This window comes from Convolutriloba macropyga, chromosome 1, assembly GCF_964194025.1.
Source record: "Convolutriloba macropyga chromosome 1, txConMacr16.3, whole genome shotgun sequence".
Lineage (NCBI taxonomy): Eukaryota > Metazoa > Xenacoelomorpha > Acoela > Convolutidae > Convolutriloba > Convolutriloba macropyga.
Genome location: NC_134468.1, coordinates 21681770 through 21703832, shown reverse-complemented (window position 1 = coordinate 21703832; position 22063 = coordinate 21681770). Strand labels below are relative to the sequence as shown.

Sequence of the window (22063 nt, the reverse complement as noted above, 5' to 3'; positions counted from 1 at the left end):
TACAGAATGGTAAGCTGTCATACCAGTCGGAGACGCTCGGTTGAAAAAGCAATAAAAACGAACGGTCACTTCACACCGCAAAGAGTACTTCACGAGTGCCACGTGATCTATTACTTATTCTGGAGAATCTATGCTCCGCATCTGATGTAGTCTGAAGTTTGGTTTCAGATTCTTTGCTTTACAGGATCTATTCTGCCCCCCCCCCCCGTCCCACAGCAGCGCATAGCCATATAACTAGATGGTATGTAGCATGCTATAAAGCAACATATAACTTATAGTAATCATAACTTGTAAATATAACTTGACATAAAATACTTATGACATAGTAATTTCATACTAATGAACGACCAATACGTTTTAAAGTGAAAAACGAAATGAAGCCAGTTTCAGGGCACTTCTAAGTTAACTTTTAGTAGTAAACTCTAATTGAGTTTGATAGCTTGTTGAAATTGCGAAGGAGAGAGTAATTTAGATCACGAAAAACTCGTAAAAGTTAAGAAAAACGTAAAAGTTACTGAAAAGTAAAAAAAGTCACGCAAACATTTTGCATTAAAAAAGACACACGACTACAATAATTGGTTCAAACTTCGTTTGAAGTCAATTAAAAAATTGATCGACTAAAGTGTCGAAAAGCTCATACTTTGTTGTGCATGACTCCTATGAAGTTCATGTCATCCTCATCCACAAATGTCCACACGTTTGACACAATCTGAGACACGAAGTTGATGTCCTCCATGTTGAAAATGAAAGCAGACTTCTTTGTTATCTCCACCAGACGAGACAGTTGCTCGAGGTAGCTGTCTTTCGTTATTCGTTCCTGTAACATCCAATTATTAATACATTTTTTGTACATTATTTTCATTTGCTCAAAGATAGGAACTGTAACTGTTTTCACTCACTTAATTTGAATATTTTTAGAATGAGTACCCCATTACAAGATGCACTTTAAAAAGGGCCAGTTGATATTATAGCGTCCTCGTTGGTGCTACATATTATAATATAAAAAAAAGATTTTTAAGTTCATGTTGGTCAGCTGTAACATCAGGAAAAACTTTTATTAATTAAAATTCCCATTATTACCCAGGCAGATGTGCTCGTTCAAAATAATTTTTGATCAGACATTTTTGGACTTAATTTTTTTTTTGTAACTTAAGACGGATCCAGACCAGAGCATATGATCAGATTTAGACTCGTTCAAATGATCATTGATGCTTTTTCAATGATGAGGATTGAACTGCCACCGACTTCGTACGTTAATTTTTTAATCTTGCATGCAAGCACTCAGTTAATAAGTAACGGCTATTATATAAATTCAGGTCGGTGACTGTCCCTTAGTTTTTTGGGCCATCGTCATAAGCAAACCTAAATTGGACCTGTTACAAACAAAAAAGCGCGACATGGTATTGGTGGAATTTTTATTGAAGTGCTAAAAATGGTGCTGTCAAAGTTTAGTTTTAAAATTTTGGTAAATGAGAGTACCAGGAAGTTACAACTTTAACCAATATAATTCACTGTTATCACTGATTCACTAGTGACGTCGATAAAAATGATCTGATTCTTATTTTATGCGCTGACAGCAAGTCTTTAAACAGATCAAAAATGAAACTAAAACTCTAAGCTGCTAATTATTCCGCGGAAAAATTCAAAACAGCATCTGTCGCAAAATCGTTTGCTCTTTTATATTAATGAACTTTTGTCTACTGGCCAAATATCCAATAATGTCAAGTACCGTCAAATATTAGATATATGATGTATATATTCAGTGAAATATTGAGATTATGGGAATTTAAAACTGTCTATAAAAGACAGATGAACAGAGACTTCATTGACAATGCAAATTAGATAATCAAAAATATGTCAACAATTTTTGACATAATTATTGTGATTGTGTTTACCTTTGCAAGTTGGGAAAGGTCTCTCGATATTGGGTTCTCAAAGGCGCAGGCTGAGTCGTCCACTTCGGACCATTGGCCCAGATGGTTGCATGTTCGCATCGCTTTCGGTAAACCCGCACTCGAGGAGTAGCCCGCACTCATTCCATGTGGGCACAATGCATATTGTGGGTGGGTGAAGCCTGCGACTGTTTTGGGCCAGAAGAAGTTTCCCTTGGGACTGTGAGTTGTCTCTTTTGCGCAGAATACAGCACTGTTCTCTAGCACCATCACATCAACGCTCAGTTGTGTAACCGCCTCCCCCGAATCTCTCACTTTGCACTGCCATTTTCCTAAAAATTTGTTTTAATTGATTAAAAAAATGATACCACCAGGAACAACTGTATTCAAACTTACAAATGTACAATTCCAAAAGATTACAATTTTAGGTGAAAATTTTTGGGTCGCCCGTTCTCAAATATCTTTTTTTCAAAAATAAGTTATATATTTTTTACGTTATAAACACAAAATAAGTTATAAGTTCAAAAAGAAATAAGTACAAAAAACTTTTCAAAAATAAGAAATACAGTAGTGGATTCTCGATCCTGCACCCACACATTACTAATAGAACAGAGTACTCAACTCAAATTGGGGGTCTGTTTTGACACCATATATGGAGATCTGTATTTCCGTTGACGCCGTGGTGGTGGTGGTGGGGGGGGGGGGGTGGGGGGGGGGTATGCTATGTAAGCCCATCGTCCCAGTGTTTTATAACTAATCGTAAATATTGCGTGCAGCTATTACAAACCTGTATCTTCCTGTTTCAGTTGAGAAATGACAAGCATGCTTGTCAACACTCCCTTGGATTCGACTACCGTTTCGTGGAAACGCGGTTGTTGTGAATTCATTCCAGATAGAAAAGTGTTCACAGATTTAGTGCCTGGGTCTGTAGTGGTGATTGGTTGATTGTCGTGTAGCCAGTTAAGTTGCATGTCGGGTGCGTTGATTGATACTGAACAATTCATGGGCATTTCGTCGTCTGCAAAGACAATCTGTCGGATTTCAGGTGAGATTCGGAACACTGGGAACCTCGATTCGTGGTCTAAACAACAATTCAGGAATCACATTTTCATATCACACAACTAACATGTTCTTCAATCAAGAACTCTTGTTATTTCTCAATTTTCTGTCGAATTAATTGTTTTCTTTTTAACAAAATCTTCATAAAAAATAAGAATTATCATATTCTATTCTGAATTAGATTATGAGCTTCATTTTTCCCTTCACGCAATATTGTACAAAATGTAATCAATAAAGAGCTTCACTAAAATTATCATAAAAAGGTGGCGTTTTGGATGGGAAAAATGTGAAAATCCGTATTTGAGTAATTTTGAGGAAAATTACACTTTCATTAAGGAATCAAGGCTGCTTCGTGAGATTTGCATTTCAGATATTCAGATTTATTGCTGCAATTCCGTTATTTAAATTTATTCAATTGAGACACGATATCTGCAATTCGAGTGTTATGCTAACCAGATTCTACAATCAGTGAACAAAAGTTGGTTCAAATTGGTCCTTGAAGGCAGACACAGTTTTTGCAATTTACAACTACGAGTGAGTTTGGAAGGTTGCTCTTCGCTTTCTAATAAATTGTTTCGGTTGGCCTGCAGAAATAACTGTGAGGTTAACAGGGACATCTTGCAACAACCCAAAGGGACATCTTATCATCACAGCGGAAGTCACGACATGACGCGTGAAACACGGTGTGAATTCTTCACAACAATACACGCTCTTTTCATTTTCTTTCAAATTGAGCATGAAAAAATTCATAAATCAATCTTCATGTGGTATTTAAACTGCGTTTTACTTCAGAACCATTTAATAAATAGACTATTATATGCGCATATTTTCATCTCACTACTTTCGTAGACAAATCGTAAGTTATTCAAAAACTCTAATTGTACTGATAATTTCAGGTGTAATTATTCTAGTCAGTTAAATGTCATTGTAATCGTAGAAGGTTTTCATGTACGCACTGTTTTAATTTAGTCATTTGTTAAGTAAATTGCTTTTGATTGTCTGCCCTTTATCTATTTATTGTGATATTTTGCTTATGGCTATCTTAAATTTTCCAAAAATGCAAAAAATTGAAAACTGGCTCTAAGATTGAGTACAAAATCTTTTTAGTTACACATGAATAATTATTAATATCTTATCATTAATAATATTACAAAACCTATATTAAATCTTTGAAATGATATATATCTTTCACAGGTGTATGCATTATCATATGATTTATCCAGAATAATTTAAGACAATAAAATTTTGGTAGGTTTTGTCGATCATTATATAGACAAGAGTTCTAATTAACAAAAAAAGCTGTCCGGTCGAAAAGAAAATTATAAAAAAGTAAAATTAGCTCAAAGTGATATTTTAGCAACCCATTTTTAAGAATCGTCACGAGCACGTGTTATTTTTAGTTTTTATATCATTGTGGATATATTAGAGTTGTGTGTTGTGGCTGGAACCCACAAGTCAAGGTCATGCATGTCACAGTCAAAGTCGCACTCATCGACTCAACGTGGCACGACATAAAGATAGACATGTTTATAATGTCCTTAGCAGTAAGGACCTCTCCAAAGTCCATAGCAAGAACGAAAGCCATTATGGCAACTCTTTGTAATGATACCACATATGGTTACTGACAATTGGTAACCAACTTTCAGACACGGCTAACTTGGGCCTTCTAATCAACTACATGGGGAGTGTATGATTGTATGCATGTATATGTACCTATGAGCAAAAGTATAATATGAAAAGTGAGTGAAAACTCCGAGAGTTCACGTGTGTGTCACCTGTGCACTTTAAAACGTCATTTATGATTGAAACTTCGTTTGTTTTCATTGTTCACGCAATTACACCGAAGCCAAGATGATTAAATTGACCACTTGAAACTGACAGAAAATTAATCACTTCACTTTCATACTTATAACATTTTCATCATTGTGCTTCATAAATGTACAAAGCACGAAGCGTACAGAACAAAACTAAGACTAATCAAAACACACACTTGCTCTAATTCCTCTAAGACGCACTTGATGTAATTGAAAAATGACAGGAAAATGTCGCCGTTGATTCGAGAAGGCTCTTCAGATATTTCACTTATGTCACCAAAATTACTTGAGCTGATGGTTAAATTAGAGCAAATTGTTAAATGACAAGGAAAACGTCCTGTATTATATAAGTGTCACTTTTTGGCCAATTTCAAAATCTTCTGTTCACACTTATTTGGCGTCCTGTCGACCTGGGAACAGTTAGAAAACAGCAGAAACTGACAAGTTTGAAAATTGAACAGCGTCGATAAAACCTGATTATAACAGCTGACGGGTCGAGAAAAATACTAATAAAAAACCGGAAAATTGCACCCCTTTTCGACAATCAGTAAAACTTAATTTTAGTTCCAAAACTGTTATTATTTTTCAAAAGTAAAAAACCCAAATCGAAGCTGCTGATGAACAAAAACATCTGAATTTTCTAATAGTTTTTGGCTTACATGACGAAAAAATTATTAAAAAATAACGGAAATAATCGACATTATACAAAAATGTTAAAAAATTGGATCGCTATATTTAAAACCAGAAGAGCATCGTCACGTTTTTGTCTCATGCATGACTTGTTCTGAATTCTCGAAAAGGAGATCTTGATAGATAAACATCTGAACCCGACTCGGGAACTTACTTCGAAACTCCTTGGTGGGTACTTGGGCAAACGGGCGTCCCTTTAACTCCTCGGGGCTCTGGCAGGTGACATGTGGGGGAATCGTGATCAAGTTCTCCTCCGTATACCTTCTGAGTCCTTTTGTACCCGAGTCACAAGCCAACTCAGCAGAGCCTACGTCACTGCAAGCACACAAGTGTATATTAGATTTCTGATTTTTGCCACATCCAGTTATTAATGGGTTGAATGGATTAATTTTTTAATTAAAGAGCTGGGGCGTGTTAACTAAAATAATTCGTTGAATTTAACAAGCAAGTGTCAATTCTTTTAATTCAGGGATGATTCTCATTTTCCTTAATTCCTTAACTAGAAATAGATTTTTTTTCGTGGGGATTCAATTCCTAGACCCTCAAAAACCATCTTACGGGCTAATTAGGAAAAACTCGTTTCAAAATAAACAGACATATATAAGACTAAATCGGTTAGTTTTGTGTCACATGACAGAACTTACAGGATTCTGAGGCTGGGCAGGTACTTGAGTACATCGGGGTCATATGTCCACATGTAGTTGTTCGACAGGTTCCTGAAACAGACAGACACAAAGAGGTCAAATCTGGTCAATTTACCACCCTTTCAGTAATTCATTCATTCTTACAATAAGAAACTTGACAGCCATTTTGAACCTATGATTAACAGATGAGCGAGGAAAGGAGTAAGATACGCTAGGATTGAAAAGAAAAAGATTGTAAAATGCCGATATTGGAACAGATAAATTATCTACTCACATCTTCATGTAACAAAAAGATGTCTACTTATTACTCATTCTTTATTACTTGCAAGAAAATGATAACAAATATGTCTTCTATTAATGTCGCGCAAAACACTTCTCTTTGTCTCAACGAAAAATAATTTTTTTGATCTTCTGATCAGCGGAGTTACTAATCTTTACAAAAAGCAATAACAATTTCTGTTTGATATTTGCTACATCCCTTTTCAAAAAGCAGCTTTTCACTTTAAAAAAACTCCCTTTTGTACTATATTGTAAAAACTCTTTGGTCTGGAAAAATCTGGCAGACTTATTGAGCCAAACTTAGCTGGCTCTCTGAGACAATAAAGTGCTTGTAAGATTTGCCAGCCAGTCTGTAAGTCAAATAGACGCCGAGCATTTATAAAAAATTAATAAAACCCTGAAAATGATCCCCGGGAGAACAAGAATAGTTTGTACTTTTAAGCAGCATTTACTTATTTCTGTGGTCTAGTTTGGTCCTCTGCGGCAATTTAGTAATTGTTCCGACCCCACTTGTGGGGGAAGGAACTATATACTCAAATGGGTTTTTTTTTGTTCAGTGAATTTTGGCCGATCGATATATTCGTCGTAGAGAAATGTGAGTGGTATCATTAAAAAGCTGGTCCAGCGTAGAATTCAAAAGTAAAAAGATTTTTTTGAATTTCGTTTTTTTCGAGGAGTTATCGAGGATTGAAGTTTTGTGTGAACAATGGGATCTTTAGCATGATTGTTCACTTTTAGTACAATTTTCTTCAAACTAAGATCTTTTTTACGAAAACATTAATTCAAATTTCTATAAAAAGAATAAATTTTGAGTTCGTAAAAGTTGAATGCAAGGCGATAGAAAGACTAGTTCTGGTCTCATAGGGAAGTTCACTATCAAAAAAAATCGAACTCTAATTGAGAGCCCTTTTTTTAATAAAACTTTTCTCTTTTTTGCTTTTTTAAGTCACCTAGAGACAAGTCACATTTTATATCGACGTTCTATTAATGACAAAACTCCTTTATAGTCGAATGAAGCGCAATGAACAAAAAACGTCGTTTTCAAGGAATTGCTCATGTTTTTTTTTGGCTTCGATTCTGAGTTTTCGTAATTTTGAATGAAATTTTGAATTTCTTTTTGAAGTTTTACTATTTTTATGGAGTCCTATGGTAGGGATTCATTGACTAACAGTGCAATATGTTCCATAATGAGCATTAAGTGAACATGTCTATTTCATTGAGGGGGCGGCTAATGGCTGTTAAGACTTAAAAAATAATTTTTCGAATTTTTTTTTGAATATTAAAGAATCATAATCTTATTATAGTGAATTGTAAGTCAGTCCAGGGGTGAGAGCACCCTCTTTCTTCCTACTGCAACCAAAATTAAACTGGTTAGCGGTTTTATCTTCTATCTATTGGTTATATGACTTCAATGACAAAAAATTTCAATTTTTTAAAATTTTTTTTGGATTTTTACGTATTATTGGTTACTTTTGAAATCTTATCACATTATCCAAATATTGACAGTTCCCATTAGCTTAAAAACGATGTTCTGTGGATGACCAATTAAAATTTTAAACAAAAATTTATGGTTTAAATGGCTTCGACACGTTCTTCTTGCACTTTTCTACTGATTTTTTGGTTTTCTCCTGTTTTTTTTTGTTGTTTTAATAGTCATTATACTTACTGTGATCTCATAATGAATACCTATGCATGACAAACATAAATGTACTGCCACCGGGGCATCTTTGAGCGTTTTTATTGACTTCCGTTGAAAGCTATTGAATTTAATGTCTGTTAAAATAAAAATCGTTTTTCGAAAATTTTATTTGAACAATAACAATTCCTAAATTTTTCTTGAACTGTTAGTGAGTTTCAGTATTGACTGGACCCACTTGTTTTTTACTGCAACTAAAAATATTCTGTTTAGCTGTTTTATCTTCTAGCTATTGGTTATATGACTTCAATGACAAAGATTTCAATTTTTTTAAATTTTTTTTTTGGATTTTTTGAATTATTGGTCACTTTTGAACTCTTTATCACATTATCCAAAGATTATTGTAATCCAATTGGCTTAGAGAGGACGTTCAGTGGATCACACAGAAAGTTTTCAGAGAATAGCTAATGGTTTAATTGTCTTCGACACTTTCTTCTCGCATTTTTCTACTGAATTTTAGTTTTTGCTGTTTTTGTTATTGTTTTCTGTCATAAGACTTATTGTGATGTCTTTTTAACTATCTATGCATGACGGACATCATTTTCCTCTCTATGGGTTATATCTGAGCATCGTCATTGAGCTCCGATGAAAGATTGAGTTTACTGGCTGTTAAGGGTTTAAAAATAATTTTTCGAAACTTTTTTGAAATTCAACCATTCCTAATTTTTTTTCGTGAATACTCTTGGTCATTGTTGGTTCTAACAGAATCCATTTCCGTTCTACTATAGCCAAAATTAATCTGGTTAGCGGTTTTATCTTCTACCTATTAGTTTTAAAACATCAATGCCACGAGAATTCATATTTTTTTTGGGTACTTTATTTTGTTTTTCGATCCTTTTGAAATCTTATCACATCATCTTACTGCTGAGAGTCCCTATTGGTTTAGGGAAGAAGTTCAACGGATCATAAATAAAGTTTTCAGGGAAGAGCTTATGATTTGAGTTGCTTCGACATTTTCTTCAGGCACTTTTCTACTGAATTTGTGGTTTTTGCCTCTCTCTGTTGTTGTTTTCATAGTCATTAACTTGTTGTAAGGTCTTATTGATGAAATACGATTGGCAAAAAAACTTATTGTCCCCTCGAGGCATCATTTATTGTATATACTGGCTTCCGTTGAAGGCTAATGAATTTAATGGCGTTGATAATACGTGTTTTCCCGCAATTTTCGTGCGTCTAATGTATTTGTTTATATTTGTTGATTTTTTGAAATTATATTGATAAAAAAGGTTTTCCCATTGCTCCTGAAAAATTAATTTAAAATTGAAGAGTGTTTAGTGAAAAGTTCATTTTTTTAATGCCTTCGACCCTTTTGTCGCTCAATTTTTTTTCCTGAATTCGCTGTTTTTGTTCTTTAGGTAGCCGTAAATTGCTCACAGATCTCATAGGCTTGTAATTGAGGACTGAATGAATGATGTTGCTCGAAACATTCAGTATATAGCGAATAGGTTCCTTTCGTCAAATTTAACTTCTATTCATCAATCAGATGTCCCATCGAATTTCGTGTATTTCAAGAAATAACATATATATTGATATTATATGCCACTGTTGTTTCGTTTTTCTGAACGTTTATTGAATGGCCATTTTTTGCGTTTCTTTTTCTCTTCCTTCAGAACAATCGCGTAATAACAGATCCCAATGGTTTTTAAATGTGGCCCAAGTAAACTTATTTAATCTTTCAGTATAAATCCTTCAACTGAAATAGCAGAAATAACAACTGAATTAAAAATACATATTCAGATGATAGGTATTGATTTTAATGGTAGCAAAGGTTTGTGTTTTCGCAAATCGTTTGTAATTTTTTGAGTTTCTCTTTAGTTTGTTTCTATGGCATAGTCTGACCACAGACGGGTGCTTTTGGTTTTGTAATGACTTTTTAGTAATTTATCAAGGATTTTTTTATTAAAAACCAATGTTTTTTAAGATTTTTGAATTTTCTTGGTGCAAAAAATGTTGATTAATTTTTAAGTTTCGCCTCACTGTTCGTTCTTTTTGTCGGCTTGTTACCTAGTCTCGTTAAGAAAACTTTTCATCTGCTGTATAGTTAGTAAAAGGTAAACTTGTGTAGTTAAGGTTTTATCTGACTGCATTTTGACGTTGTTACCAGGTGCTTTTAAATTTAGATATTCATTTTTTGCCGCCAAAATTTTGTTGGTGCTATTTTTTTTCTAGTCTCTTCAATGTCAGGTCACGTTGGTGCTGTAATGAAGCATGGCATTAGTAATTCAATTAGTAGATAGAATGTGTAACGATTGTTTTAAACTCAAACATCTATTTTTGTTATCTCTTGATTTGGTTGACATTTTAGTCAAAAAAGTAGATGAGCTCGGGTCGGAACATCATGTGCGAACGCACATTAACGAGCCGCCTTGTTGCTTTTGATATCTCAAATATTAATATTGAAATTAAAATTGTCTCAACATTTGTTGTTACAAGTACTTAAAAAATTGAAGTTCATGTTCACAATAAAGGAAGTATCACGGAAATCTTGATTGGTGAGTATTTTGCAGAGATTTCATTGAGCACAATTGTGAACTTTCAAAAGCTATTATGAACTGAAATTGCTAAATGACATAAAGAGAGCTTCATCAAGATGTAACTAGAAAACTTTTCTTTTAGCGACCCCCCCCCCAACGCTATAGTTGATTTTCTATACCCTTAATTGTAACTGATTGTCTGTATGATATACTTAAGCAAAGGACGCAGTTCAAGTGTAGTCTTACAGACACAACAAACAACTGTGGCCAATAACTGTTTAGTATCCTTGACGCATTAGCCAGCCACTCATCTATAGACACACATACAAAAGAGGCCTGTGACTTTAAGCTGAGAAGATTGCTCGGTCGATTGCACAACAATAAAGCCACAATAATCAAGCGTCGCTCTCTCGACTTTGCAATTGGGATTGGGAAACAAAGAGAGAAAGACAAGATTACATGTTTCACACAAGGAAGCTTCTATACAATCAAGAGATGCCAATATTGTCCAATCTGGATAGTTTAACTGCCACTTTTATTACAGAGAGAAATCTGCGCTTGTTCAGCTACGAATGGCGTTTATTGAAAATGTCACGCGTGAAGGCGAGCGTGAAGAGACGTACAATCACTCTTTCACACTGACAAATTATGCTTCACAAGCTACATTGTTGTCCAATCATTGACAGCCATAACAGACACATGGACACAACAATGAGCGCATCCTGACGCCGTAACAATTGAAAAATTTATCAACAATTAATAGTCTATCAAACATATATTTCTAAATCTTAAATCTATTGAAAACAACCTTGGCAGGAAGTGGCGTATCTAGAACCCTGCTCTCATAAACATTCAATATTAAGCCATTCAAAACTTTTGAGCCTCTCTTGAAGCTTTGACAAGTTTTCTTTGAAACAGCAATGAAAGTAGTGACTAGTTAATATTTGCTAAAGGAATTTTTTAAATGCAAGGTTCAAAGATCTTACATGACGTTCTATTCATATAACTTCTTTTTAAGAAAATTACTTAGATTTCAAAATTGGATTTATGTGTACTCATATTTCACAATGAGTGTTTTGGGGCTAGTGAGAAAACTATGAACAATACTTCTTAAATAATTTTTACGCAAACAGTCAATAGTTTCCACGCATCACCTTTACCTTTTCTACCGTTGAAGTATCTAATAATCAAAATATTGACCAGCCAAGCGAAATAATGGAAATCCGGATCTTTTCCGCTAGCGCCCCCCCAGTAAATTAGGCACCCCCCATTTGTATATGTTTAAACATTATGTATACATTTGAGTTATTACCTATGTATACGTATGAATAGGCATTTAGAAAATACTATTAGAGCGGAGGTTTGAAAATAATATGTGTATAGAAATAAGTCACTGCTTATAATGTAAGCATCAACCAAAAACTTGTTGTTATTGCATTTTTAGTAATTACGAGCTTTGTAAAGGGGTTAAAAACTATAACTTTCTTGAAAACTGCTACATATATGGTTGTTGATGTACTATACTAGGAACGATATTATGAAAATAAATAAACTTTTCAGAAGGGAGCAAAACATTAATTTTTGGGGGGTGCCTAAACTTCGGCTATATAGGACTGGGGGGGGGGGGCGCTAGCGGAAAAGATCCAGAAATCCTTATTGGTGATTAACTTCAAAAATGAACCTCTCAATTCAAATTGGGATTCAAAAGACGATTAGTGGTTTTACAATTACCCACAGCATTGTTCGCTAGAACAATTAGGTCTCTGAAAATAGTCTCAAGTACTTGCTAACAAAATTTGAGCAAAAAAGTATTAGAATAAATAGATGCTCAAAATCGTGGAATTGGTTTATCTTTATCCGTGAAAACTAGTTACGAATTGTAAGCTTTTTGTATGATTTAAGTTATGCTATTAGTTACCATATTACTTATTTTCACTTATTTTCACGTTTTGCGTAACTATTTTCCGCCGTGGAAAATAATATATGAAAAGTGAAAATTGGTACAAAGTATATTTACTCATTTAAACAAGAAGCAAAACCTTATGGAAATTTGCCTTTTCTGACATTGACCACCTAATGCACTTAAACATGATCAACAAAAAAAGAGTAATTTACCACAACGTATTAAAACTTCTTGTTCTTAGGAAGTAATTTTGAACCATGTTTAACGGTCCTAATTATTAAACAGATGATTTTTTGTTGAAAAAGATAATTACGAAATAGATATTTTAATGAATTCTTGTTGTTCTTGATATTTTAATGAATTCTAGATCTAAAGTAAGCAGGGGGTCAAGAAATTAAGTATATATCATTTTTTCTACAATTTTTCATTAAAGATTTTCCGCCCGCCAACTGATGACAAAGACATTTTTCAAAGCCGTAACAATTTAACTTAAAACCCTAAATTTTAAACAAATGTTAACGGTGGAGAAGAAAAAACCAAAATCCTGGGAAAAACTGAATCTTTATTTTTTCTAATAAAAAAGCGCCAAGTTAAAGTTAAAGTGAAACAAAACCAAGCGCAAATCTGACGAATAGCACTCAGACTCATTAAAAACGGAGTTAGGAAACTTAGTGAGCGGACGCTTGAGAACAAAACGAAATTAAAAACTGCACAACAATTGATCCAAGCCATCAAAATTTTTCTCTTTACTCCACGATTTTTCTCATTACCACAGATAAAAATATAAATTTTATCGACAATTAGACTCAGAGTTAAAACTAGACTCAGACAAAATGATAGCTGTTTTTAGTGTCAACACAATATTATAACCAATGTATTTTGACATTTTCATTAAATAATCTGACTACAAATAAGCAGTCGCTTTTATACGTATGTTTTAACGTAGTTTATGGCCATGACTATGCCTCAGCGGCCCGTGGGTTTTGATGTAAAACTATCACAACCAAACATGGGATTAAATTATCCGATTGAATTTGTTAAAACATGCGTGTAATAGCGACTGCTAATTTGTAGTCGAATTATTGAACATCTGACGAAAATGTGTTCTTGGCGAGTTCATCAGTGACATTTCATAAAAATTATTTCTAACTAAAGGTCAAAAACTATATCATTATTTAACAATTTCACCAGTTCTCAATTTTTTCAATTTTTTATTCCAATTTTTTATTCCAATTTTCAATTTTTTATTCCGATTTTATCTCCAACTGGTCACGTTGTATTACTTGTACATCTCTAACGTATAATGTTAGCGTGCTTCTTATTTCGCTTAAGGACAATTTTTGTTGAGAACAAGTTGTTGGGCGATGTTATAAACGATAGAACTTCATAACTAGCGTCTACTGATACCAAAACAGAAACTAATTACTAAGAATTTGGCTCGCCCTTCCCACCGTTTTTTTGACGCCCAATATGATTATAGTTACATTCGACGGTAAGGATATTTCACAAAATTTTTATGCCTTTACGATTTAATGTTTTAAGATTACTAAAATGAGGGATTGTACAGCAATTAATCTGCCACACAATTCTTTGTGGAATGCGCTTCCGCAAAAAGTTTAAAACTTTGAGTTTAAAGGTGAAAAACACTGACTGAACTTTCCATTTTCATCCTCGAAATTTGTAAGTACGTTTCACACCTACAATGTATTAAGAAAGGAAAAGTGAAATGTGGTTTAGTAAACTTACTCGCAAAATTTGGTACCGGTAGACGCTAGTAATGTTGTTTTGTTGTTAATGGGGTCTATTCACGGACATTATAGACCAGGTATTGGTTTTCCTTAACCATTGTACACGAAAGTAGGGTATACAAGAGATGTTTTATGGATAATTTGGGTCAGGAAGTCAAGGGTGCGCATTTGGGTCAAGCTATTGAATTTCGAAGACACAATAATTAGGCCAAGCATATTTCTCAAACCCAATTTGAGAACAGCATGACGTTTTTATAAGATGGGGTCTCAAGTAGACTAAGTTGTATAATTTATTAAGTGTAAACGCAAAAACAAAAGTTTAAGAAGTCAGCACCCTACGTGGGTTCCTTTTATGTTCATTAAATATCTGTAAATGTACGTGAACCAATTTTTGTCAATTTCGCATTGCCTAAACAAATGAATGAAAGAATGCGAATGAATTATTTCTAGCGCTGCACAAATAATTACAAAAAAAAACATGGACAAAAAACGAGATCGTGAGCATGTAATTACTTAAACTCATGTTCTCTTTCAAAATTGCACGTTTCAAAAAACATTCACGTAATAAATTTCCTCTCTAGCTAAAAAGTGGTGCATTTTCCTATTCCGTTATCGCCCCTCTCTCACAGCGTTATGTTATACCCCCTCTTACAAAATAAAATCTATAAACGGGGGGGGGGGGGGGCAAATAGAAAAGATGCAAAAATTGAGTCTAAGCTATAACCATAGCTGCCCTACACTCACTTCCTGATGAGCCGCAAAGGGGTTGCGACTTGAACCAGCATTCGCAGCATTTCCACAAAAACCCAACAAATATAACCGCATGGCCGGCATTTTGATCGGTGAACATTTTGAGGCAAATTATTGGGATTAAAATTTGCATTTTGGAATGCAAACACACGTGCCAAAGTGGGCGTAATCTTCCCAAATGGCTCCGCTAATACTGCCCACCCATTTGATAGAGTAAATACGGCCTCAAAACTTTTTCCCACTTGTTTTTTCACAAGTCATTCCTTTCACAAGCAGTCCAAAAATAGTCCAGAGAACAAACATGCAAAGTTAATCAGAAAAAAACACGTGAATTATTCCCTCTGATTTCATCCACAATGAAAAGTTAAAAAGTTTAAAGTTAAAAATCTTTTTACATATAACTAGTCGCAGTTCTTCAATTATGCGAGTATTTTCACAGTTGGGCAAATAGTCCACTTCAGGGTGGATAAGGGGCAAAATTAGGGAGGGGAGTGGCTTATAGATGGATTACAGATAGTTGGGTAAAGTTGACTACTGACTTTAGGGTAAGAGGAGGAGGCGGGCGTAGTTTTTAACAAAATGGGAACAGTTTGGTTCAAAAAGTAAGGCAAAAGAGAAAGGATGACTTACAATTTTTCCAAGTACTCCAGACCTTCAAAGGTTTCCCGCTTCACATAGGTCAGCTGATTGCCCGAAAGGTCCCTGAAAAATAAACAACAAATGAAATATAAACAACAACAAATAAAAAATGGTGAATGAATTGAAAAAAAAATGAAAACCAAACATTTCATTACCTGAACACAACAAAGCTTAATGATTTGATGACATTCTAAGTTTTATTATATTAACGCAATTTTGCAAAAAAAAATAGTGATATCATATTAATTCATTAGCCCACTCATTTCGAACTTCAGTACTCTAAGTAAACATTTTAGCGACCTTTAAATTTAATCAACCCTGTGAACATATTCTATAGCAACATAACTCAAAAATATCGTTCAAGCTATTCTCTTTTTTTAACTCTGGGGAATATTCCATTAAAATATGAAATATGAATTTAGGGATAACATTATTGCTCCATAGTCACTTTTTAAATCCTAGATAAGTTATAATAAGCATTGAATTTTATATTCATAATCCACATAACATTATGTCTCATCATTTCCTTCCTCTAGGGAAATTGGGCTTTTGTTATTTGGAGAGAGTTATAAACAAACTGGACACTATCACCTGTTTTTAAAGACAAGTTATAGATCCTTTACCTTCCGTTACTTAACCCACTTTTGACATATAATAACAGATGTCTTAACATTGTATGCATTTCACAATCATTGTGTTCAGCTGTATCACAAAATAGGCGATTCCATTTTATGACTTGTGCAAATTAGGGCTAAATTAAAACATGACGTCTTTATTGGTTTATGGTATTATAGCAAGGGTATCAGCTACTTGCGAAGGTAAATGTGAACGAACTCTTTAAGGATTTGATCGCATGCTCCCAATAAAAAGCGGATCAAAAGTTATCATTCACAAAAGAACTTTCAAGCTCGAAATGATTAAAGTTCAGAAAAAATGGAAATCAAGTGGACGGAGTGATCATTTTTTTTGTAAAATTGAAACTTCATCTCTCCCAAAAAGTTTTCAAATTTTTCTTTTTAATTATCTTGAACTTAACTAATTTCCATTCAACAATTTTTCACACTTTTTTTCAGTGAACAAAAAAGGAGTTTATATCTTGATTTAAATGATAATCAGTAACAAATGTTGAATTGAACTGTTAAAGAGAAAGTTCATTGCTTTTTTCAAACTTTAAACTTTAAATCCCACAAAGAGGTTAAACTTTTTAGCTTATTACATAGATTTCCATTCAAAAATTTTTGCAATTAAATTTTTGCTGGCATTTTCTCACAGAGTGAAAATTCAATGAACTCTAATTGTGACGTTGCAAAGCGTTATTAATAAACCTGTAATCTTTTCCATTTGATTTGGCATTGTTTTTGTTTGTTTATATTCTGCTCAGTTTTGTTTATTGGCGTGATTGCCGTGTTGTTTTCAGACAAAGGGCCTTGTATGGCTCTCTTTGTTCGGTGGTGGTGACTGTTTTAAAACAGCGCAAAAATTTAGTTATTACTAGTGTGTATAGCATTCAACATATGACAAAAGCGGAGCTGGCACAGTTAAATTAAATTGATTGATTGGGATGGTGTTTTGTTGTGTTGTTATACGTGACAGTGCTGCAAGTCATAAAAAAGGATTTGTTCATTTCAATCCAGAAGGAAATCCCGTGTCTGCTTTGTGCCATTTGGCGCTTATTTCTTCTGACAGACAGATGCAACGTACAAGCAAGGAAGAGAGAAAGAAGAAACAACACAACGCAACAACTGCAGGAAAAAACAACAACCGCGCGCGAAAAACAAAAACAATTGATGAAATAGGCTCAACAGCTCTCAAACTGGAGCAATTTCCTCTTCTAAACCCCCAGCCAGAGAGGAAGCTTAAACCATAAAGTCATTGACAAGATCTTGAAGTTTTGCAAAATTTTGCAAGAAAGTGAAATTTCTGGGAAAGTTAAGTGGCTTTGTTTAGGTACTCTTTTAAGGTAGAAATTTTTAATGGGATCGATTTTTTGCTTAATAGGTTTTTGTAAACAATTATTATCAGAAATCTCAGCTCAAGAGCTTAGAGTATTCTCGGAACTATTCGACAATATTTTATTTTCGAGAAAATCAATTTATCTTAACGATGTCGAGTAGTTTTATCATAATGATTTTGAGATCCTAAATCGATTTTTAAAATTTATCTTAATTATCTTAAGCATTCTTTTTCCTCAACAGTTTTTTGGAGTACAAAATCACCATTTGTTTTCGATTATTTTAATTGATGATTCAGCATTTTTACAAGAAGTGGGAAATTTAAGCTGATAGGACGAAATAATTTTTTTTGAAGTTTTGCCAGTTTTGAGACATGGAGTGATTAAATAAAATTTTATTAGAAATAATTGACTTGGAAATGTCAAAACCTCAACAAGTGGGGTTGAGTGAGGGAAGCGTAATGCGTGTTGAGATTTGACTGTGCAGTCAGTTTACAAAAAAGGCATTTGAAGATCTAATCAGTTTAAGCGGCAGACTTAAGGTGAGATTTAGCCAATCAAGATTTAAGCTGCAGAATATGCAGTCAAGCTGCTCCTAATCACGGGTGGCACAATCGACAACGAACAGGGTCTGAGCTGAGAGGGTTGAGGGTTTGAGGTTTTGGTTGTGGCTTCGGCCGCCACTTAATTTAACCAGTTAGTCTTGCTTTTATAATTGGTTAGTACCTTTTATCAGGGGACCACAATTGGATCTAACATTTAGGTCAATTTTGTGAAACATGGCTGCTCCTGTTCATGACTTGTGCTTACTAGCTCTAAGATTGTTTGTGAAAAGTCGATAGATTTTGTTCACAGCCTTGCTGAAAAGTAACTATCAGCCAGAATTACAGCAGGAAGTTATCAAGGAAGACAAGCATGAAATATTAAGAAATTTGTGGTGAAATATTAAAGTGGCATTTTGCTTCCTTTGTAAATAAAAGTCTTCTAAACTAGGAGTGTAGTTTTGTTAACAAGTATTCAGTGTGCGTGGAGTGTGTAAGTGTATGTTGTGTTGGTGTGTGTCTGGACTGGACGGGTGTTGGTGTGAGTGTTTTGGACGATAGACAGGAATCCAGCCTTTTCCAGCAGAATGATTGAGAGGTCTTCTGATGGATGCCTGCGCTTTATGCAAGTGTCAATTGGGATAGTGGACAGGGGAACTTTGTAAATAATTTAGTAAACACCTGAGTATTCTTAATCAAATTTCCAAACAAGCCGATCCGAGTTGTACACGGGAGCCTGCGGGTTATTCAGAGAAAGGGTAGCGTGAGTTACAATGTTTGAGCGTCGTTTAACAACCAAATAGTTTAATGTTTGCTTTACCACCATTTATATAAACTAATACTTTATTCCTCATTACACGAAATCTTTCCCTGATTTCGCGGTCTAAGCTTTAAACAAATAGGCTGAAATTGGAGGATATTTTATAATCAAACATTGTGATAAAGCAACACAGATCTTGACAAAATATAAACTTACACATAATAAAGTAGTATCAGGTCCAATTTATCACACAAACACTTTTGCTACACTTTTACCAAATTGACAGCCATTTCAACACGAAACAAACCAACAACCACTCGCTTTTACTACCACCACTTGTTGTCACTTTAGTCGACTACCACTTAAATTAACACTGATTAGATTGTGTCAAAGTGGGCAGCTTCAAAGGAAGTCACAATAGAGAATGGGCAGAATTTAAGTCTAGCTTTAAATCAGAGAAAACAACTCCCCTTGTGTCTCACCTGACGGAAACAGCGTTCGGCAGTAACTTGCATTTTTTCGGAATAATTGTCTGAACCTAACATATTAACATTGAAATGCAGATAGTATATTCTTTTCATAGGTGAAAAATAAGAATCATAAAATTTTACATACAAGTGACTATTACATACAAGTGACTGATGAACTTTACATACAAGTGACTATTACATACAAGTGACATTCATATTACATACAAGTGACTGATGAATTCTCGTTGCGAAAGATGTGGCAATTATCATAACTTAACTCCAGATTTTACTCAACATTTTTTTAAAAAAAAGTCCGATAGCATGCCGCAAAAAATTTCTCTTATCGGATCTTACACGAAAAAAAACTATCTTATCACATCTTTGGATAACCAGGTGTGATCGGAAAAATTGAACGCATATCATGTTATCGATGTGATAATTCTCAAGTATATTTTGCCGCCTAAATGTTGTAAACTTGATTTCTTCGACAAGTTTGAATAATCGAAAACAAGCTAAACAAAGGTGCACGTGGCGAAACAAAAGAAATGATTGAATAAAGAAATTGAAACAAGGATCCTATTTTTGAAACAACAAAACCCAAGGAATTGAAGAAGAAAGACGATAACGGCGACTCCCCCGACCGGGACTAGATGGCCATCGTCATATCATACTTTTTTTTAAAAATAAAATTGATGATACACATAAGAGATGATATAGCAGAAAGTCGCAGAAAAAGAATATTGGATTATTTCTCACAGAATTACGTAAATATTGATTTGACTATAAAAAGAGCGGTACTTACAGTTCTTTCAGGCCTTTCAGCTTCTTGAACACTCCATTGGGCAGATCTTTCAACTTTCCGTTCCTGAATGACCTGAAATAAAAAATGAAGTTACGATAAAAAGAGAACTTAAAACGCACAATTCTGAGAACTTTCTGAAGAAGATCTATAATGAGCTTTGTAACATTATTGAATTGACGATTTCAAACGTCACTCTGATTAACACTTTACAAGCCATAGACGACAGATTATACTCTCAATTTTTTTTCAAAATTAGCTTTTTAAAGACATTGTTTGCTTCAAATGATAAGCTAAGAAACTGTACGGATGGTGAATATCCTAAAGTTAAGTACTTTAAGTCAAGTTCTTTCTGGTTTATGAATGTGGCTGTGCCTTCATCGACACTTTTCAATTTTGACATCACGGTTTGTGGTTCTTGTCAAAATAAGGGTAGAACCGCCTTAATTACGTACTAAACTGCCAATTAAAAAATGTAGTTTTCACTTGAACATTAATGGCTCAAACTAAAATTCGACTTGTCAAAACGTCACGATTGAATTGTTAAATCTATCTGTCCTCGTTGACAGTTTCCGTCGTTAGAATTATCAAGGACATTTTTATGGGCGTACAAAAGCAGTAAACTAATCCCAATTACGATAACAAAGAAGTTTTTAACAGTATAGTGATGTCTATAAAAGTCACTAATGCATTAGGAACTGCTTAAACCAGTCTTTAGATTATTCTCACAATGACAGTTCTGTCAGCTGTACAAATTTGTCGACAATGAAATTTTTAAATCACCCAGAAAATCTTTGCAAGAAATTTCAAGACCCCCATTTCTGGAATTAGAAAATTATTGGAGAAAATGGGTCAGACAAATAGGTTTTGTTGACAAGTTCCTCCTATGAATTTTTTCAAAGAAAGGCCCACCCTCAGCGGTACTTGAATACATTGTGATTAATGGAGGACTTCCATTTTTGCCTCTTAATTTAGGAGAGGGCAGACCGCTTTTAAATCAAACAAAGAAATCTAGGTTTTATCAGATTCAAGGATTTCGATGTTTAAAAAGGGGAGCTTCGTCGTGACTATAACTTTATTTCAAGGACATTAAAAAAACAAACAAAAATTAAACAAAAAAGCACACAAGAGAAGCTGTGTCGCCGTATTTCAAACGTCTATGATCATCAAGCCTTGATTTCACATTCTAACACGAGCCAAATTTCAACATTCTTCGTTATAACAAAAGGCGACAATTTAATACTACCAGACAACTTAATCAAGTTGATACGCCTCCATTTTGAATTGAGCGCAGCAAATTAAGATACCTTGAAAGATTAATTTGAATAGCTCTCTACCTTTATCGCATCACTATTTCATACAATCAAATATGGCTGGGTTTAAGTAGTAGGGGGAAAAAACTTTCTCTATTTGAGATGAATATGCATGTAAATGAAATTAAATTCCAAGAGATCTGTCTCATTTTTGAAGTGACGTTTCAATTGTTGTAACAGACCGCACATAAATCCTCCACGCACACACACACACTCGTGTGAATAAAAGTCACATCATGTCCCCAAACAAGGCGAATATTTGCAAAAATTAGTAAAAATTCGACGGTGTTTAACGGCGTGTACTTTGTCTTTATTGATTTAAATGTGCTCCTAAATGTGAAATTTAGACTGTAGGGAAAAGCCAGCAGGTCTGACCTTAAGTAGATTGAAGTGTGTTTGACATTTTCAACAACTATGACTGACAAATATCCCGGGTTGTTTGCATTCTCCTATATTGTATTGAGGAATATGAGTGTAAGTGTTACAAGTTATTTGGACAACAAATTTTCCGATGAAACAAACTAAAAATTTTACAATTCAAGAAAATTTATATCTAAAATTTGTCCCCTCATTATAAATTTATGTTCTCCTTTGATATATTAGCATATACTGGCCTTTAAAGTTCTCATGTAAACAGAAC

The 22063-nt window shown here is 34.2% G+C and overlaps 1 protein-coding gene across 1 annotated transcript in view; it reads right to left on the bottom strand.

Annotated features, from left to right (window-relative positions):
- The window catches only part of LOC142336434 (adhesion G protein-coupled receptor A3-like), a 34791-nt gene that overhangs the window by 1035 nt on the left and 11693 nt on the right, over nucleotides 1–22063 (bottom strand). Inside the window, exons 3-9 of the mRNA XM_075385269.1 lie at nucleotides 20114–20185; nucleotides 15580–15651; nucleotides 6100–6171; nucleotides 5610–5770; nucleotides 2680–2973; nucleotides 1896–2224; nucleotides 641–817 (exon numbers count right to left, since the gene is read on the bottom strand). Coding sequence (XP_075241384.1) covers nucleotides 641–817; nucleotides 1896–2224; nucleotides 2680–2973; nucleotides 5610–5770; nucleotides 6100–6171; nucleotides 15580–15651; nucleotides 20114–20185 — 1177 coding nt within the window. The remainder of the gene's footprint in view (nucleotides 1–640; nucleotides 818–1895; nucleotides 2225–2679; nucleotides 2974–5609; nucleotides 5771–6099; nucleotides 6172–15579; nucleotides 15652–20113; nucleotides 20186–22063) is intronic.